At 41.2% G+C, this 19,462-nt stretch overlaps 2 protein-coding genes across 2 annotated transcripts; both read right to left on the bottom strand.

Annotated features, from left to right (window-relative positions):
* Positions 1-4,816: 4,816 nt before the first annotated feature.
* Positions 4,817-10,003, bottom strand: LOC133410054 (transmembrane protein 182-like). Its single transcript, XM_061690788.1, has 5 exons — positions 9,830-10,003; positions 7,122-7,215; positions 6,930-7,052; positions 6,721-6,858; positions 4,817-5,402 (listed from the first exon to the last, which is right to left on the bottom strand). Exons 1-5 carry the CDS (start codon positions 10,001-10,003, stop codon positions 5,128-5,130), a joined length of 804 nt encoding a protein of 267 aa, XP_061546772.1. The 3' UTR covers positions 4,817-5,127.
* A 163-nt stretch (positions 10,004-10,166) lies between these two features.
* On the bottom strand, positions 10,167-18,876 carry LOC133403115 (actin-related protein 3). Its single transcript, XM_061677678.1, has 12 exons — positions 18,675-18,876; positions 18,272-18,327; positions 16,809-16,933; positions 16,618-16,728; positions 16,424-16,519; positions 16,223-16,330; positions 16,000-16,143; positions 12,844-13,017; positions 12,676-12,768; positions 12,482-12,607; positions 11,015-11,098; positions 10,167-10,930 (listed from the first exon to the last, which is right to left on the bottom strand). Exons 1-12 carry the CDS (start codon positions 18,716-18,718, stop codon positions 10,835-10,837), a joined length of 1,257 nt encoding a protein of 418 aa, XP_061533662.1. The 5' UTR covers positions 18,719-18,876; the 3' UTR covers positions 10,167-10,834.
* Between the last annotated feature and the right edge of the window lie 586 nt (positions 18,877-19,462).

Below are 19,462 nucleotides of genomic sequence, written 5' to 3'. Positions count from 1 at the left end.
GCCCAATAGCATGAGCAGCCGTACCGGTACAAACATTTTTGATTTCTGTTTGTATAACAAAAGGAGGAAAGCACTCATGGGTGAAATAAACTTCTATTCAATCTTCTTCCCCATCGCTACCTTCCATTTCTAACATTGTGGGAAGATGATTGAGAAGCCAAGTGATCATATTAGGTGGCATTATGACAAGTTGACACAGTGACCAAATGAAGACAGTGGTCACGAATCAGGCGAGAGCCATTCTGAGAACAGGTACTCCAGTTCGTATCTACAGTATATGTTCATTTGATCTGCTGTTACTTCATCATCTGTTGGCTTTCTGTTGTTTTAATCATGCGCAGCTGAGCATGATTCTGGCCTGCTTGAGCTCACATGTATGGAAAAGGTTTGGCAAATAGAGCCATGATGGGGTTGATATAGTCACAGCATCAGTCTGAGGTCAGAGAGGAGGTTAGAAGGTCTTAGATGAACAGGGGAGGCTAATTCTTCTACTTGGTTGAACAAAGTCCTGAATAATTGTGGCCCCTGGATCAGCCTGCGGGTAACAGAACACGACGGGAGGAGCAAAGGGGAGGATTTTAGAGCAGATTGTGTCTGCCTTTTATGTGTTTTAAATGGACCTCTCAGTAAGTAAGTAACACCTCTCACAGGGAGGACTCACAAAGTGCTTTACATGGTTAAAAAGCAGTCACAAAGATTATAGGAACTAGGAATGCCTGCCTAAAATAAATTGTGTTTTAACTGCTTTATAAAAATGTCTCCAGAAGAGGCATGCCACAATTCTGGGGCCAATGGTCTGCTCTACCATCGTTTCTAATCTTGTTTGAGGGGCAGTAATAAAAAAGCAGTCAGCAGAACGCAGTGAACTAACACGAGTGGACAATAAAATGACACCAGAACCATCAAGTATGGAGGAGCTTGACAATTGAGGGGTTTGTAAATGACTGTTAAAATTTTGTACTAAATCCTACAATAGAAACCAGTTGGAGATGGTCTACTCTAAACTAAAGACATTTTGTTGAGACGGGTCAAGAGAGAATTCCAAGTCAAGATGTGAGGAGACAAAAGTATGACTGATCATTTTGAGGGGTTACAGTTATAATGTTTCTCTATTTTTACCCCGAAAGGTTTCTCAAACTTGGATGCACATTTTTAGGTGGTGCCACTAAACAGATGTCAACTTTAGGAGCCAAGCTGCCAACAATTAATATATACAATTAATTAATAGTTTTCATGGTATTCATTGCTGCCAAAGGAGGGTCAACCAGTTATTAAATCCATGAGTTAACTTACTTGTTGCTCCCTGTCCTGTGAATGTTTACGTTATTTTCAATAAAATATGAAAACATGTTTGTGTGATATTAGTTTAAGAAGACTATTTATTCGTGTGATTTAGATGAAGATCAGACTATATTTGATTAGTCAAAGGGTTCACATACTTTTTCCTCCCATTGCAATATAGGACTCAAATTGATTGAGGCAGTGGCATCGTTCTCCCCGCTAAAATGTTCTTAAGCCCCCCTAAAGGATTTGGTTATTTAAAAAAAATATGTTTTAAAATTTATTTATTTTTTTAAACCCAAAAATTCTTGAATAAGCAGGGATACATGAACAATAAACCGTTTTGGGATTGGTTCGGCTTAACTCCTTCTTCACCACAACGGACGGATACAAAGTCCGCATCACTGCAGACGCTGCACCGATCCGCCTGTCGATCTCCCGTTCCATTCTTCTCTCATTCGTGAACAAGACCCCAAGATACTTGAACTCCTCCAATTGGGCCAGCATCTCCCCAACCTGGAGAGGGCACGCCACCGTTTTCCGACTGAGGACCATGGTCTCAGATTTGGAGGTGCTGATTCTCATTCCAGCCGCTTCACACTCAGCTGCGAACCACTCCAGTGAGAGTTGGAGATCACGGCCTGATGAAGCCAACAGAACCACATCATCTGCAAAAAGGAGAGATGAAATACTAAGGCCACCAAACCGGATCCCCTCTACGCCTCGGCTGTGCCTTGAAATTCTGTCCATAAAAGTTATGAACAGAATCGGTGCCCTCACCGGAAACAAGTCCGACTTACTGCCGGATATGCGGACCAAACTCTGACTCCGATCGTACAGGGACTGAACAGCCCGTATCAGGGGGTTCGGTACCCCATACTCCCGAAGCACCCCCCACAGGACACCCCGAGGGACACGGTCGAACGTCTTCTCCAAGTCGACAAAACACATGAAGACTGGAACTCACATGCACCCTCAAGGACCCTACCGAGGGTGTAGAGCTGGTCCACTCTTCCGTGGCCAGGACGAAAACCACACTGCTCCTCCTGAATCTGAGATTCGACTTCCCGACGGACCCTCCTCTCCAGCACCCTTGAATAGACCTTACCAGGGAGGCTGAGGAGTGTGATCCCCCTGTAGTTGGAACACACCCTCCGGTCCCCCTTCTTAAAAAGAGGGACCACCACCCCAGACTGCCAATCCAGAGGCACTGTCCCCGATGTCCATGTGATGATGCAGAGGCGTGTCAACCAGGACAGCACCACAACATCCAGAGCCTTTAGAAACTCCGGCGAATCTCATCCACCCCCAGGCCTTGCCACCGAGGAGCCTTTTAACCACCTCGGTGACCTCAACCCCAGAGAAAGGAGAGCCCACCTCAGAGGACCCAGACTCTGCTTCCTTATGCTTGAAAATGGTGTTCGTTATGGACAATCCGTAATGAGCACAGAAGTCCAATAACAGAACACCACTCGGGTTCTGATCGGAGGGGGGCGGGGGCATTTCTCCCAATCATGCCCTTCCAGGTCTCACTGTCATTGCCCACGTAAGCATTGACGTTCCCCAGCAGAACGATGGTGTTCCCACCGGGAGTGCTCTCCAGCACCCCCTCCAAGGACTCCAAAAAGGAAGGGGGACCTACGGGGCCCGGCCGGCACAGCCCGAAAGCGTAACGTGGGTCCCCAGCCACCAGCCGCTCGCTTTCGAGCCGCACCTCCAGGCCTGGCTCCACAGGGCGGCCCCGGTGACCCGCGTCAGGGCAAGGGAAACCTTGATCCATTCATAATTTTCATCATAGGGGTCTTTTTGCCGTGCTTTGTCTGGTCCCTCACATAGGACCTGTTTGCCATGGGTGACCCTACCAGGGGCGTGCCCCTGGATTGAGGTATCCATTTATGACTATGTTTTATTATTGTGGTTGTCTTTTGCATTAGTTTACAGCTGGGGCACTTGTTCTTTTTCAAACAAAAGTTATGACGTTGATTTAGCACCATGCTTGGATCTCATCAGATTGTGTTGGTCTTTTTACTGTTGTTACTGTTGGGTGTACAGCAATGTATAACAGCAATAATGGAGCTATGCTGTGCCATCAAGATCTATTTGCCGGGTGCACCGCCACACCCCGCCTTGAACTCAGGAAGTCATCACGATGCATGTCCACAATTGCAGTTTGAGACGCTATCACTTCTTTAGAAGCCAAGAGGCATGTGCATGGCACGCTCACGTTTAATGACAGTCACCTAGCTCAGACGGGCAGATTAAAAGCACAATTGAAGTGATGGAGAATATCTTGACAATTGCATCAAACGGCCTGTGTTTGCCTGTTTCCAATTATCCACTTGTAAGATTCCCCTCATTCCTTCATCCAAATCACACCTAACTGGATAAAATTGTATTTTTGTGGGAACAAAAACAACAACAACAAACACAGAATGATTGCCACTTTACTGTTCTCGCGTGTTCGCTCCTCTGAAGGCCCTCCTTCATTGGACGCCAATAAGAAATATGATGACGAGGCAACACTGCTCTCTAGCGGCAGCGCCATGAAATAACATCCCTGTCAGGAAATGGATTGTGACAGTCTCATTTATTATCTCCATCCCTGTGACCCAAGCATCTCTCTCACGTCCGAATCGTGTGCACATTCAAGCTCGACACCCCTCTTTTCAGCACTTCTGTCAAATCTAATTGATCAATTACAATGAAGGAAGAGTGGCTCTATTCATTAGATTTAAAAAATGATTTAAACTACAAATTAAGTATTCTAATTACCTTCACTGATGGAGGTCAGAAGAATCCTGTGGTTTATTTTATTCTCGATGAGAGATGGATGATGTGTGCATTTGATGATGTGATTTAATTTACACAAAGTCTGATCTTGAACACAACATGCACTTAGTAAGGAGCAGAATGGTGCTAAAGAAGTGTAATTTCAATATTGTGCAGTTTAATCCTTACATAATGTTCAGGTCAAATTTGATCTATTTGGCAATTAAAAAAAAAATCCCCAAATGTCATTATTTCACCCTACAATTTGATGCCTTTCACCAAAGTGAACCAAATTACATAAAAATATCAATGGGAGTCTGTAACGGTCCCAAGGTTCCAGCAGAAACATTTCGAAACAGTGAAAGAGTTAAACAGCATAACAACAACAGCACTCATACAGAGGTCAAAGGTTGCCTTGACACAGGTGTGAGATCTGCACAAAACAAGTACCTGTGATGTAGCAAAATAAAAATAAAGTATAAATTTATTCAATCAAGATATATCTATAGATAGATAGATAGATAGATAGATAGATAGATAGATAGATAGATAGATAGATAGATAGATAGATAGATAGATAGATAGATAGATAGATAGATAGATAGATAGATAGATAGATAGATAGATAGATAGATAGATAGATAGAAGGGTCATAATCTTTTTAGGACCTTTCCCGAGCAGACATCTCAATGACTGAGGTTATAACATACAGACAGCTGCTGGTAGATGTTTTTATTTTTTTAAATGTGGTTAAAAACAATACCGTTTCCTTTTTCTCTGATACATTGATTAAGGATTAATCATCAATTTATGATTGCCTAATAGGCTTAAAAACATTTTGAAAAGATCTGTAGTTTACAATTTAATATTGACAATAATTATGAGGATATTCGTATTTGACCCGTAACATACTACATGTGTATGGAAAAAGAACTGTGTGTAATACTTAAGCTGGACCACTCTTTACTCTTGATTGGACTTGAGTGACCTTACTTTACTGTATGTTTCCTTACATGCCACTTTTTGAGCCATACGATGATAGGTTCCTTTTAGCATAACAAATTGAGATACTGAGAGTCACAAGTCAGTTTGCAGCTCTGGAGATTGTGGCATTTTGTCTGTCCGGTGCGATCTTAAAGAGCGAGCGCTCTGCGCAATGACGATGAAGAGCAGGCCAGACAGCAGGCTAAAGAAGGAGGCCACGGGAGCCAGAAAGAACGACACTCCGTTCTGAATGCTCAGGTGGAAAGACGTGCAGCCACTCACACGCTGCCCTTGAGCAAACTCCTCCAGTGTGTCCAGCACTTGGACCCATATCAGAAACATTAACACCACAGCGAACAGACACACACCTGCAGGACAGACAGACAGATGAAACAAGGTGGGTGTATTTATAGTATTTGTCTTTTTCACTGGGGCAAATCAAGTTTTTGACACAACCTCCAACCAGACATGCACAACATCTGCATGAGCACACGCAGCCAGGACGTGTCCACATCAACATGGCTCATATTAAGATTTGACCTCAAGTAGATTGTGTTCTCAGTCATTGGAATCAGATTTTTTTATTTATTTACATTTTTTTAAATCCTTTCCAATTTTCTTTAAATTCAAGTATGATTTTCTGCAGTAAATTCAAGTATGATTTTTCTGCAGTAAGTCCACTCTACTAATCACCCACCCGTGTAACACATCACCATTAATGCTATGTTGTGCTGTTTTCAGAAATGACTCTTTTCACATATCTGATAGTGTTACAGTTTGGGTCTATATAGCGCCATTTATTGCTTTGGCATTTCAAATGTACTGCCATGTGAATAGTTATTTGTATTCCATTTGAAATGGACAGATTCAAAGATTTAAAAATATGAGAATAAAAGTCAGTTGCTTCCATTGATCTGACACAAAGGAGTGGGTAGAAATAAAACCCTGTTAACCAAAATCTGTTCATGCAGACTTCTCATGCCTATTTTACATCATTTGTATGTCTTATACTGTAAACCTTCTGGATGTTTATTTTAGCTGCTGAATGAACCATTTATCGTCTACATTGTGTTTGGTACTGATATCACGATTGTTGCTAACACAAGATACAGTATTGGATACTGCTTCAACCTTTCAGTCTCAAGAAACGTAATTGTTAAAATCCTATTGTGCTCCTATATTAAGAAATAATTTGGGAGCATTTTTGTGAGCTGCAAGTGATTATTGTCTGCAAATTTAATAATAATAATAAATCATTTATATTAGGCGCTTTCCTTAAAACTCAGATGCTTTACAGACACCAGTTACTTTTAAGTTTGTTTAATTAATCACATTATAGATCAAAATGTTGTCATTTCGTGGTTAAATGACACACAGTGAGTGTCCTTGAGTTGAAGATTTTGAAAACATTCAAAATATTCAGTTATCATGATGGTTAAACCTGAGAGTGCATTTCACATTTCACTGCTTTAATGGCCTTGTTTATGGTTGAATGTTGTCCTTTCATAATCATGTTACGTGCCACTGTGATGGTTAATTTCCTGGCCAAGTTGGTTGCAAAGTCAGTCATTAAGTGTATGTTGAGGTAGAATCAAATTTCCTGTAAAAACTCTCTTTATGGGATATCATATAATCAAGCATAAACTGGTGCATTTGCCTGGGGGGAAAAAAGATATTTATACTTACCACCACAAAGCAGAAGGACTCCACCCACTTTATAGAGCTTGTGGTTGGAGAGAGAGGCAGTACAGATAACCGAGAGCCCACCAGTGACCACAGCGGCCACACCCGTGATGAGGAAGATGCTCCAAAAAGTTCTGAAAACTAAGAAAGTGGCATTGAGGTACGCTGAAGACAGAGTGTGTGGAACACATGTGAAGGATGAGATGTCCCACCAATGGCGGTGTGATACTCGTAGGGTTCAGCAGGTGAATCCCGTGAATTCACCCAAAACGGGTCCTTGGCAGGAAATGGGAAGAGGAACGCTGGCTGGCACACTTTGACATGTGGCCCTTTTACTGAAGAGTAAAAAACATTATATAAAAGCAGAGTCGAAATTATGTTGGGTTGTTGCAAAATGATCTTACAGATCCAAACATCCCAAAGAGCGTATTTAGGAGATGTTGCTGGGAAGGAGCAGCGCCAGAACAGTCCCTCATGGAAGAGCACGCCGTCTGTGGCCTTGGGTCAGAACACCACTGGTTAATTATCAGCTATATGCATGGACATTTCAGTAAGGAATGGGTGTACAAATGTTTTCCTCCGATGATCTCATACAGAAAAACCGAAGGATGCAAGGGCCACGTTGAAATTATTTGACTTTATTTTATTAAAAACACTAAAAACAATCAATCAAGCAGCTATATATTGTTTACATTATATAGGATAGTAATTTTAAAAAATTGCAATGTCAAAGCTTTCTGTTAAAGGTAATTAATCAAATAGTTCAGGATTTTGAGATGACTATAATAGATCTGCCCCTGCAATAAGCAAATATCCACTTTCAGAAACAAAAGGAGCAATCTGCAATAAGCTGAAAATCTTTAAAACAGTGTTTACTTGAGGCTCATTAACATGATATATTCACAAACTGCATCTTGACACGGAGCAGAAAGTGGAAAAAAAAAATCTTGATTCTGAAAAGGAATTATCATTCCCCACTGCTATGAAGAGACATTTTGTCACTGTTTTGTTTTATTCCCCCAAAATTATGTCGTTAATATTTTTAGTAGAAGTCACAGTAGTTGTCAGGGGCATCGCACCCATAGGAGCTGTGGGTGTCACAACACCCACACTTTTTCAACAACCACTTTTTATACAGCACCCCCACCCCACCACCACCATTTTTTTAAATAGCTTTGCTGGCTATGAAATTATATTCTAGGTATAACAACAAAAATAGAAAATGATCAATGTATAATATATATATATACACACACACAGTGGGTACGGAAAGTATTCAGATCCCTTAAAATTTTCACTCTTTGTTATATTGCAGCCATTTGCTAAAATCATTGAAGTTATTTTTTTTATTTCCTTATTAATGTGAACACAGCACGCCATATTGACAGAAAAAAAACAGAATTGTTGAAATTTTTGCAGATTTATTAAAAAAGAAAAACTGAAATATCACACCCATAAGTGTGACCCTTTGCTCAGTATTTAGTAGAAGCACCCTTTTGAGCTAATACAGCCACGAGTCTTTTGGGGAATGATTCAACAAGTTTTTCACACCTGGATTTGGGGATCCTCTGCCATTCCTTCTTGCAGATTCTGTCAGGTTGGATGGTGAACGTTGGTGGACAGCCATTTTCAGGTCTCTCCAGAGATGCTCATTTGGGTTTAAGTCAGGGCTTTGGCCATTTTCAGGTCTCTCCAGAGATGCTCAATTGGGTTTAAGTCAGGTCTTTTGCTGGCCCATTTAAGAACAGTCACGGACTTGTTCTGAAACCACTCCTTTGTTATTTTAGCTGTGTGCATTGGGTCATTGTCTTGTTGGAAGGTGAACCTTTGGCCCAGTCTGAGGTCCTGAGCACTCTGGAGAAGGTTTTCGTCCAGGATATCCATTGTAAATGGCCACATTCTTTCCTTTGATTGCAACCAGTCGTCCTTTCTCTGCAGCTGAAAAACACCCCCACAGCATGATGCTGCCACCACCATGCTTCACTGTTGGGACTGTATTTCTCCACACAAACCGCATAGAATTAAGGCCAAAAAGTTCTATCTTGGTCTCATCAGACCAGATAATCTTATTTCTCACCATCTTGGGAGTCCTTCAGGTGTTTTTTAGAAAACTCCATGTGGGCTTTCATGTGTTTTGCACTGAGGAGAGGCTTCCGTCTGGCCACTCTGCCATAAAGCCCCGACTGGTGGAGGGCTGCAGTGATGGTTGACTTTCTAAATCTTTCTCCCATCTCCCCACTGCATCTCTGGAACTCAGCCACAGTGACCTTTGGGTTCTTCTTTACCTCTCTCACCAAGGCTCTTCTCCCCCGATTGCTCAGTTTGGCCGAACGGCCAGCTCTAGGAAGGGTTCTGGTCATCCCAAATGTCTTCCATTTAAGGATTATGGAGGCCACTGTGCTCTTAGGAACCTTAAGTGCAGCAGATTTTTTTTTGTAACCTTGGCCAGCTCTATGCCTTGCCACAATTATGTCTCTGAGCTCTTCAGGCAGTTCCTTTGACCTCATGATTCTCATTTGCTCTGACATGCACTGTTAACAAATGATTTTAGCAAATGGCTATATATATATATATATATATATATATATATATACACACATATATAATTTGGACAGCCCTGCTGAGGATACTTAATTAGGCAAATAGCTTCTTTAGATTTGGTCATCCTATTACCACCAAAGGTTTGCCACCTTTTTAATACTTTCATTGTAAAAGGGTCTGTAACAGTGATTCTCAATTGGTGGGTCCCGAGCCCATTTTGGGTGGGTTGCGGACAGCTAGTAAAAAATTGCATGTATTTTCTGGTACAGTACAGAGGCATACCAAGTTGCCATGTAACATGTTAGATAAGGACAGGAAATTTAATTCAGTTGAACTCTAGTCACTACTTTACTCTGTAAACAAATAAAGTGCAACTCATCCTCTGGCTAGTGGTTGTCATGGTTAACATGCTTTTGGTGGTCTGACAGAGGCTATTTAGAAACAAACAAAAAAAATCTTTATTGCACTTAAATTCTATAAAACTGGGTCACGACTTTGCAACAATAGGAAAATGTGCGTCACACGGTGACAACAGTTGAGAACCACTGGTCTATAAAATACTGTATACTACCTCTGTCTGTCTTGATCCACTTCCTGGACGGCAGAGCTCAGCAGAACCCAGCAGCCAGTAGTCAGTCGCACAGGAAAAGAGAGTGGACAGAACCCCCAGTGCGCCAAAGAACAAAGCAAAGAAGAGCAGCAGACTTAGGCGGACATTCGGGCTCAAGTGCCACCGCTCCGACATGTTGACGGTCGGCTCCACGTGTTTCCAGTGTTGGAGCATTGCTACAGGACGTCTCCGTCAGTCGAGGGATGAAAATAAACACTTGCATCATGTGTCAGGAAGGAGAGGAGCAGATGCCACAACTAAATATAATGACATGCTGAGCAGAAAGTCAAGACAAGTGTCAAAACATCTCAACTTTTATTGGAATGGCAGCAATGACACCTGGATTCAACAAGTCCTACTTTATTTTAATGCATGACTACAACTTGTTTTAAAATGTGTCTGACAGGGAAAAAGAAGTTCAGGAGTGGAGTGATGGTGATTTTCCCAAAGACTCAACTCTGTATCAGAGCATGGCTGGCTGCTGGGCTTCTTCTGGTGATCATGTCGCTCTCCAACATCAGAAAGACTAATTATTCATCTACTTTTTCACCGATTCTTTGTAATGTCATATGAACTGTTATGAAGTATTCTTGTTCCAACACATTTTTTGAAGGACAATATTGCACATTTCTTGACTCATCTTTTATTTAGTCCCACCTCCTGACAGACAAGCTGACCCAGGTTTGTTCAAGCAGACTCATGTTGCGTTAGCCATATTACAATCCGGTGAGCACAAATTAAATATTTACCAGCGATTATTAAATTACTTGCAGGAAACGCGATTGGAGTCGTTGCTTGTCCCTTCTAATTGATGGAGGACGTCGCTACCATTGTTGGCAGTTTGTTTGGTCCGCTGTCACTCAATCTGAATGAAGGGGTCGATCGGAGAACCAAAGGCTCATGAGACCGCCACAAATGTGCTTCCTCCATTTCCCCTCCAGCTCCAGCCAACACACTCCCCATGCCTTAAGACATGACCCCGAACACGGGGTTGTGGCGGCAGATACTTGGACCGATTTCCTCATAGTCTTTCTTGGTGTGGCAAACTTGGTAGAACTCGGGCTGCCGATACAGAGTTAACATTAGAAAAAAATAAAATAAATCAAGAAGGAAAAAAAATGGCAAGCAAAGTAGTTTCACACTCACTGTGGACGCCAACATGGAGCCCCCGAACCAGACGGCGTATCGCTGCATATGATGTGTGATGACCTGCACATCAATGGGCTTTGGCTGCAAAAATACACAAACAAACAAATAAATAAATCTCAATGGCAATCAGTCAAACGGAAATGTTTGAAGCATTAATTGCTTTGAAATGTTAGCAAAAATAAATGAGTCATTGGCACGCCCCACAAAAAGGTTTAGAGTTAGATGCCACAAGATGGCTCCAAAGCACTACTTTTTTAATAGATGGAGTTTGGTCCCATCTTGTGGCAGTTTATGCCTAGATCAGACTACAGGATTTCAGCCCCAATATTGGCCCGTTTAGCTATCGCAGCCGATTTCCCATACATATTTTGTCAGGAACGGCAAAACGTCTTGTAGTGCGACATAATCCACGACCGACGATTTGGCCCTACGACACCCCTACGACGCCAAAATGAAAAGTTTAGCATATTTGATTTTTTTGGATAGCTTCCATGTAGTTTGACATACCAACTACAACTCTTCGACAGTGCACCTTGACGTCGAGCAATAGGACTGCGTATTGTGAACGGCGCATCGCCTCCCGTGCTTGCTGTTGTCAACATTTATTCACACGCAAAAAACAATGTTTACCGAAGCTTTAGAGCATGATTCAACAGAATGCCAGCATGTTCACGTACAACTGTTAGTCCCAGCACTAGCTTGCTAAGCTACATAATTTGTTTCCTGCTAGGGAGCTTGTGTATCGTATTAAAAGTATGTGAACATACCTCAAGCAATCCTTGAATGAACCTCCTCTCCCGATCACCCTACATTTTTCCTCATTTTGTTATTCCCCCCCTCCTCCCACACACACACACACACACACAACACATTGGCGCTGCACATTAGTGCTGTTATCACCATGGTAGCGAGTGTATCAGATCGCATTGACCAGTGACACGTTTTCTGGTTCCACCTCTCCAACAGTGTTTGGTTTTATAAGATAAGATAAAGCCCAGTGATCGTAAAAGACGGGATACGGTGGTATCGGAATAGATGTCAAAGTGCAATCGTGAAAGACCAAATTTGTCTTGTAGTCTGATCCAGGCATTAGGGTGTTTCAGAAACACAACAATAACGGAATATGGAGGATAGGTTTATAAAAAAATAAATAAATAAATAAAAAATAGAATTCTGTGAATATGTGAATTTCCAAGCAGAAAATTGCTTGTAAGCAAGGTAAAACTATTTATAGTCTGTCTACTATTATTTTAGTACTATTGTGATACAACCGATGATCGAGAGAATTTCGGTTAAAAAATAACCAACCTTTTATGATTTTTTTTTATATTTAAAGGCAAACAGTGAAATAGTTTTCGTATAATCTTGTTAAATAGAACAGACAACTCCCTTTTGAAGATAGTGCAATAACTGTAAATTTGAACTTTACACATTTAATGCAGTTAATTTCTCTGTGCTCTATACCTTTAACTTGCCACCACTCAGTTCCTCACTGATTTTCAGCCGTGCATCCACAGTCCGCTTGAGATCCCTCTGCATGCGTCTACCGAAGTCTCGGAACATAGTGGAGCCTCCAGAGAGCACAATGTTCTGTGGCACAGTTGACATTTTAACACAAAAGTAGACGCACAGAATCCGCTTATATGAATGTTTTGTACCTTGTAAAGAGGGCGGCGGACATCAATAGGGCAGTTCTGAATGACCTCATCCACTACCTCCGAGATTGGCTGTGTAAAATCTGGGTTGGCAAACTACGTAAGAAGAAACTATTGTGAATTACGTCTTTTGTAAATGTACATGCGGCCGGAAGCAAAGTCAAAAGGTACCTCAGGGTGGAAGAAGATCTCAGGCCCTAGGAAGCGCTCATAGCCCACATCTATCTGGAACTCTTTCTTGGTGATGGCGTTGACACCTGTGTACTGCCTGATCCACTTGGACCCGTCTGTGTCGTACTTGTTGAACTCCTTTACAAGGTCAGGGCAGACATAACTGAAGCGCTCCTGTAGTGACACACAATGACACACATGGAGATTCAAGCAGCACGAGAAAGTCAGTGGTACATGGATAGGATTGCAATTCGTGATCGCAATACATTTCAGGTCTATTACGGTGATCAACTGTGAGCATATTTACTCGATCAAACATGGCGGAAATGTGCACGACAACAGACAGTCAGAGCTGAATGAATGTGGTTGGTAGACTTTACACCGATCTGATCGGTTTGTTCACCCGATAATTAGCATTACATACTGATCAGCCGATCGGCTTTCATGTCATAATTCGCCGATCCCATCAATGACGTCATCGATCGGATCTACAAAAGACATTTACACCGCGTCACCGTCGCGTATGGATGGATCCAAAAGCTAGTTTATTTTTAGCCTTGTCACGTGTCTTGTGGCGTACTACTGTAACTACCTGATGGCCAATAAAGTTTTTTTTCTTGTCAGTGAAAAAACACGTCGGTGTGGGACTATTTTGCAGACAAACAACACGCAAGTTATTTGCAGTCAGTGCACAACTGAAGTACGTCGTGGGGAACGTCATCTAAATGCTTCAACACAACAAATTTGATCGGGCACCTGAAGAATGTACACAAGGAAGAGCATGCCACGTTCAAGCAATGCAGCGTGGAGAAAAAAAAAAAAAAAGGAAAACCCAAACGGACGCAAACTCTGGACAACACCTGTCCATATAGCTGGGGCAGTGAGAAACTTAGAGTAAGCATCTCATTAACAGTATTTGTTAAAGTAATTTAATTGCAATAAAGTAATTTTATTACAGTAAGTTAGCACCCATTATTTTTGTCATGTTGTCATGTTGATTTGACCTAAACTTATGTCAGTGGCCAATCCTTGAATGCCCCCTTGAGGTCATTGTTGTTTTAAAGTCTGTTTTAAAGATGTTTTTAAGTCTAAAATGCTCGAGAATAATTTTGAAGATACGTACTCAGTATACAGTACACAAGTATACACAATAAATGAACAAGTCATGTAGACACATTGCTCCATCTTGTGATCGGATCGTGATCGGTTATCGTTTTTTTAAAACTTGATGAGCCCCAAAAATCCTGATTGTGTAAAGCCTAGTGGTTGGATGCTTGGTGGTTGTCGGAAAGGCTGAAGGCGCAGAATGTCAGACACGCTTCTGTCAAACTGCCCCAGGGCAGCTGTCGCTTCACAAGTAGCTTGCCACCACCAGGGTGTGCCTGGGGAGTGAATGACTAATGTGTGCAATTGTAAAGCGTCTTTTAGTTCCTTGAAAAGCGCTATATAAGTTGAATACATTATTATTATTTTTAGGGGTGTCCCAATCTCATCTTTGACATCGGAAATTGGCCCAATCTCAGCAAAACAAAAAGGATTAGTTCAGATCGGACTGGATCTAAATTCTCAGATTTTACCACTCTTATACAAGCAGTCCATTCAATGCTCTGCTCCAGCACTTCTATCCAGCAGCGCGCAGACAGCATGCAGAGCCCACATGATCACAACAACAGCTTGCTGAGGTACTAACATAGTAGCAAGGAGTAAGAGTGAATGTTGCTTGCTTAAAGTCCTTTATTGACACTCCAGTTGAAGTTCACCATAGAACTGAATAGACATAACAAAAGAAGTACACCTATTGGATGTTCAAATACATCACAGACTTAAGTTTCTTTCTTCATTTTTGTTCACAAAAATCGCTAGCTCAAAACAAAAACACAATGAATGAAAAATACCAATGAGGAGCAAACGAAAACAAACATCGTACTCACGGCACTTAAATCTCTCAAAATAATTCATATTGGTATTCAAACGATGTATAAAAACATACAAACAGGTAATATAACAATAATCTCTGGCATATATTCTTCAAACGCTGTGAAAAACAAGTTATAATAACATTAGCCCATGACTTCTACTTCTTTGTTACTGCAAGTGTGTATCTCATTGCGTGCACCACACTGCCCCTCAGGGGTCAAAACATGCACATCAGTTACTTTATGTAACCCGTTGGTTAATAATAAATGGGTCAGTTTTTATCATAGCAACTGTTAGTGATTATTGCTCTCTGTTTGAGTAATATGACTTGGTCAACACTTTTCTAACATGCCATAATACAAAATAAGTAAATTATGTATGATTAGTGCTGAAATCAGATCGGACCGCTATCAGTATTGCCCAAAACTCAAGGCTGTATCGGATCGGAAGTGAAAAGGTTTAATCGGGACATCCCTAATTATTATTATTAGAGTCAAACTTTTCCTGCTCCACTTTGCAAGTTGTAGAAGTTAATGACCAAACATGGGAAAAAAAACATAGCTGAGGGGAGCGAAATAGATGTCAGAGGCTATTTTGACAAGAGAAGTTGTGCAAGGTATGTTGGCGCCCTCAAAAACAAGCAACACAACAAACTTGTTGTAAATCTGCTGCCAGCAGTGGCACACGTAGCATTAGCAGTTTAGCCACTGCTAGCAGTGCAGTCACTATAGTAGCATGAGGCAGATGCTCACACTGAACTAACCGTGTGGTAAACAATACGACAATACGACTGACTCCAGCTTCCTGACATCAGTCACTACAGTAGGCCGTCCCCCTAAAAGCTAATATCAATATACAAATGTATTGCAGTGTGTGTGTGTGCTACTTTCGACTTAATACTAACAGTTTTTTTCTTTACATTCTATTTTATTATGGTATGTATTTATTTTACAATACAGTGCTACTTTATTTAAAAAAATAAATTAAAAAAAAGGTATTTTTTCACGGATTGACATTTCAGTTCATTTTAATAGGGAAAACTGATTTGATAAATTAGTAAATTGAGTTACGAGAAGGTAAAGGGACGAATTAAACTTGCAAGTTAAGGTACCGATGCGCATTAACTTCTCCCCTCTCTTTACTACCATCTGAGTCACTCTACTGCTTTCTAGTGACCCTGCAGAGAAATTAACAGAACAGATGAACAGAATTTTTTAATTCCAGGAAGGAAAAACTGACCTTGACAGCTTTAGCAGTCTCCAGGGACTGCTCAGGAGGGATCCCCACCTCTCGTTCCCTCAACAGCTGCTGGATGAAGTATGTGATGTCCCGACCCGCAATTGGAATGTGTTTGATGCAGCTGCCGATGACGTAGCCTTCAGCCTGTAATGCAAAGAGGAAACAGAATGAGGATGGCAACGTGTGAAAATAATCAAGCACAAGGTCAGCCAGTAAAACGCACCACTGGGATAACGTGCGTGACGCCATCGCCGCTGTCGATCACTGTCCCCGTCAGGGTCCGCTCGCCTACCTGTCGGGACGTCCAGGAGGCTGCCAGCGCCAGGACAGCCTGCAGACGACAATTTTATCAACCCAAACTAAATATGGCATCACATAGTGATGCGGTTCCCCACTAATGAAAATGTTAGCCCTGTTTTTGTACCTGAACAGCAATGTAGAGACCTGGGACGTTGAACGACTCAAACATGATCTCTGCTGTGTACTCTCTGTTTTCTGGTGTGTTTAACGGCGGTTCTGTCTGGAGGACGAGATGCAGAACACATTAACACAGAATAAAACAATCTTGCTATCTCTGGGTAGATAGGCAACGTTGAACGTAGGAAACTGAGGTTTTACCAAAAGGAAGTAATGATCTTCAGGTTCTGCCCGCAGATACTTGAAGATGACCTGCTCCATGAACCTCTCCATCAGGTCCCAGTCTTCCACTATTCCATGACGGATTGGCCACTGGGAAGGAGAAAATAAAAACAGTGTCAATCATCTACTGACGTGTGTAACCAGACTGCTTCTGCATGGCAAAATCTCACCTTTGTTGCATATGATGGTTTATCGATGGCTTCGTCCCCAATGAAAAAATCCAGATCGTCAACACCCTTCATCATCCGGCGCTGCGCCTGGTCGCCAACCTTGGCTGACTCTTTGATTGCAATGCCTGATCATGAAATAGTTGAGAAGAGAAAAGAAAACAACAAACCTTGTTTAAAAAAGTCCTACCATGAGCCAAATAATCACGAGGGATTTAAAAAAAAGAATGGATTTAATTTGACTCACTATTCTGATGTGTTTCAGCTACCATGAAAACATTATTTAATATTTACTGTAAGAATAGATTTTGAAATCTTATTGTTAGTCTACAAAGCTCAGACTGACCTTTTTAGTTCACTGAGACTTCCAGACCCCTCAGGTTTGAGTGTTTGCAGAACCAGAAGTAAACAAAGTGAAGCAGCATTGTGTTTCTATGCTCCTTCACTGTGGAAGAAAACTTACAACACCTGAGATTTGCTCCCACCATCGGCAGATTTGAACCTGTCCTGATATTTTGTTGTTCATTGCTTCTTTTTAATAAATCAAAAATATAATTTCACCATCTTACTTTTGTTGTGTAATTTCAAAATTAGTGTTTATTTGTGTACCTATTTTCCCCTCTAGAGTACAGAAGCATATTGCATTCACTTGGATAAAAATAAAAGTAATTTTTTTGAGGGCTTTGTTTTTCTGACAAATTTTTTTTCCACCAGTTTTTCTGACTATTTTTTTCTGCTTTTCAGACAAATTGTTTTCCCACCTATTTTTCTGACTAATTTCTTCCCACAAATTTTTTTCCCCACCTGTTTTTCTCAATTTTTTTCTGTCTTTCTGACTAATTTTTTTCCCACCTGTTTTTCTGACAAATTTTTTTAGTTATCAGGACACATCGAACTCACGCGAGTAACCTGCGAACTGCAAGTGACTCTTTGCGGACTCAGTAATGGCGGATTACTGCTCGCACACCTTCAACCTGCCCATACACGTTTAACTTACCGGTTCAATTAAGGTGCCTGCGTAATGTCGACAAACTATATATCAAAACTCATATCGCGTGAGTTCGATGTGTCCCGATAACTCCGGAAAAAATGTCAGAAAAACAGGTAGAAAAAAATTTGTCCGAAAAACAGAAAACAATAGTGAGAAAAAAAGGTGGAAAAAATATTTGTCAGAAAAACTGAAAAAATTAGTCAGAAAAACAGGTGGAAACAAAATTTGTCAGAAAAACAGGTGGGAAAAAAAGTCAGAAAAACAGCTGGGGGAAAAAGGCAGAAAAACAAGGCCCTAAAAAAATTACTCAGAAAAACAGGTTTTTTCTTTTTGTTTTTTTTTAATCCAAGTGAATACAATACACTTCCGTATTAGAGCACTATGAAGTTGACTTTTAAATGGTGCTACACAAATACACTTGCCTAGCCTTGAGTCACGCCATTCAATTGAAGTTCTCTCATCTCTTTTTACTTACATGACGGTATAATGAACTGGGGTTCCGTGTTTCCAGCATAACCAAGCTTTGTGTACCTACAGGGGAAGGAAGATCAACAGTCACTCTAAATTTGCATTTCCAGCATTCAATGGGATTGCAGCGGCAGCTAAAACATTTTGACGTGGTAGTTTGTGAGTGGGGAATGGACCAGGAAGTAGCATTAGCGTCAGTAGCTAACGAAAGAAACCGGTTTTAAATAGCAGCGCTATTAAACAAAGCAAACCTTGCCAATTTTGGGTGGCCCCTTCTCCCCCACTTTAAACATTTGGAAACTTTGACGAAACAGATAAGAGAGAAAAGCGGTACCACACAAAGCAGGGCGTTAGCCGGGAAATTGACACGCAAGCTGCTGCTAACAAGCACTAGCATGTTCCGCACCTACCCTGTGCCACAGTCGACAACGCAAGCCGGCAGTCGACCAGCCATGCTCGCTCGCCTTCTAGCCAAATGCAAGGTAAATATGCCGGGTGCCCGATACGGATGGACGTGCCGATTGCAGGTTATTTAAATCGCCACTGCTTCAATGGACAGCAGCCGCCACAATCGATGGATGAGCTCTTCCTGGTTCCCACACATTTGCTGACGCAAAAAGAGTCGTCGAACGCGAAACAGTGACTCCTAGTGTATGGAACTAGCTACTGCATCAGGTTTTGTTTAATTACCAATGCAGATGTGCCTTGAGATACGAGTTAGATTATCCAGTGACAACGCTCGTAATTCGAAACATACTTCTCTCAAATCATTTTTCCCTATTAAAATGAATGGAAATTCCATTAATCTGATCCAGCCTACCCCCCCAAAACCATTTTTTCTTGTAATGTGTTTTTTTAATAAGGAAAATAACACTCGATAACAGTGATTGGGGGCCAGACAAAAAGACATGTAGGCCAAATTATACAAAACACGTTAAACTTTAGAGAAGATGTATTTTTTCAAGTTGTGGCCATAGATTGAAGCCCCACCCCAAAAAAATCTGTCCAAAAGAGATGAAGAAAAAAGTCTTAAGCTTTCTCAACAATTCAGTAGTATATTGTTCTGTCTTTAACGTTTTCAGCACTTACCTTTGAACATATTTAATGTGTTTAGAAACAAAAATGTCAAGGAGTTTAGTTCAACTTCAAAGGGTTCTAAATAATATATAATTTTCTTGTATAATTGTCTTTGCTTTGT

The sequence above is a fragment of the Phycodurus eques genome, chromosome 1 (genome assembly GCF_024500275.1).
Source record: "Phycodurus eques isolate BA_2022a chromosome 1, UOR_Pequ_1.1, whole genome shotgun sequence".
Lineage (NCBI taxonomy): Eukaryota > Metazoa > Chordata > Actinopteri > Syngnathiformes > Syngnathidae > Phycodurus > Phycodurus eques.
This window is presented reverse-complemented; position numbering and strand designations above follow the sequence as displayed.

Bases quoted from the DNA above. Each gene is read 5' to 3' on its own strand.
- LOC133410054 (XM_061690788.1), bottom strand. From the start codon at position 10,003: ATGTCGGAGCGGTGGCACTTGAGCCCGAATGTCCGCCTAAGTCTGCTG. The intron at 7,216-9,829 runs GTAGTATACAGT...TTCTGACCCAAG, and splicing joins GTGGATCAAGACAGACAGAG to GCCACAGACGGCGTGCTCTT. The intron at 5,403-6,720 runs GTAAGTATAAAT...TCTGTCCTGCAG, and splicing joins AGTCCTTCTGCTTTGTGGTG to GTGTGTGTCTGTTCGCTGTG.
- LOC133403115 (XM_061677678.1), bottom strand. From the start codon at position 18,718: ATGGCTGGTCGACTGCCGGCTTGCGTTGTCGACTGTGGCACAGG. The intron at 18,328-18,674 runs GTAGGTGCGGAA...CTTCCCCTGTAG, and splicing joins GTTGTCGACTGTGGCACAGG to GTACACAAAGCTTGGTTATG. The intron at 16,144-16,222 runs GTGCGTTTTACT...TTTGCATTACAG, and splicing joins TCACGCACGTTATCCCAGTG to GCTGAAGGCTACGTCATCGG.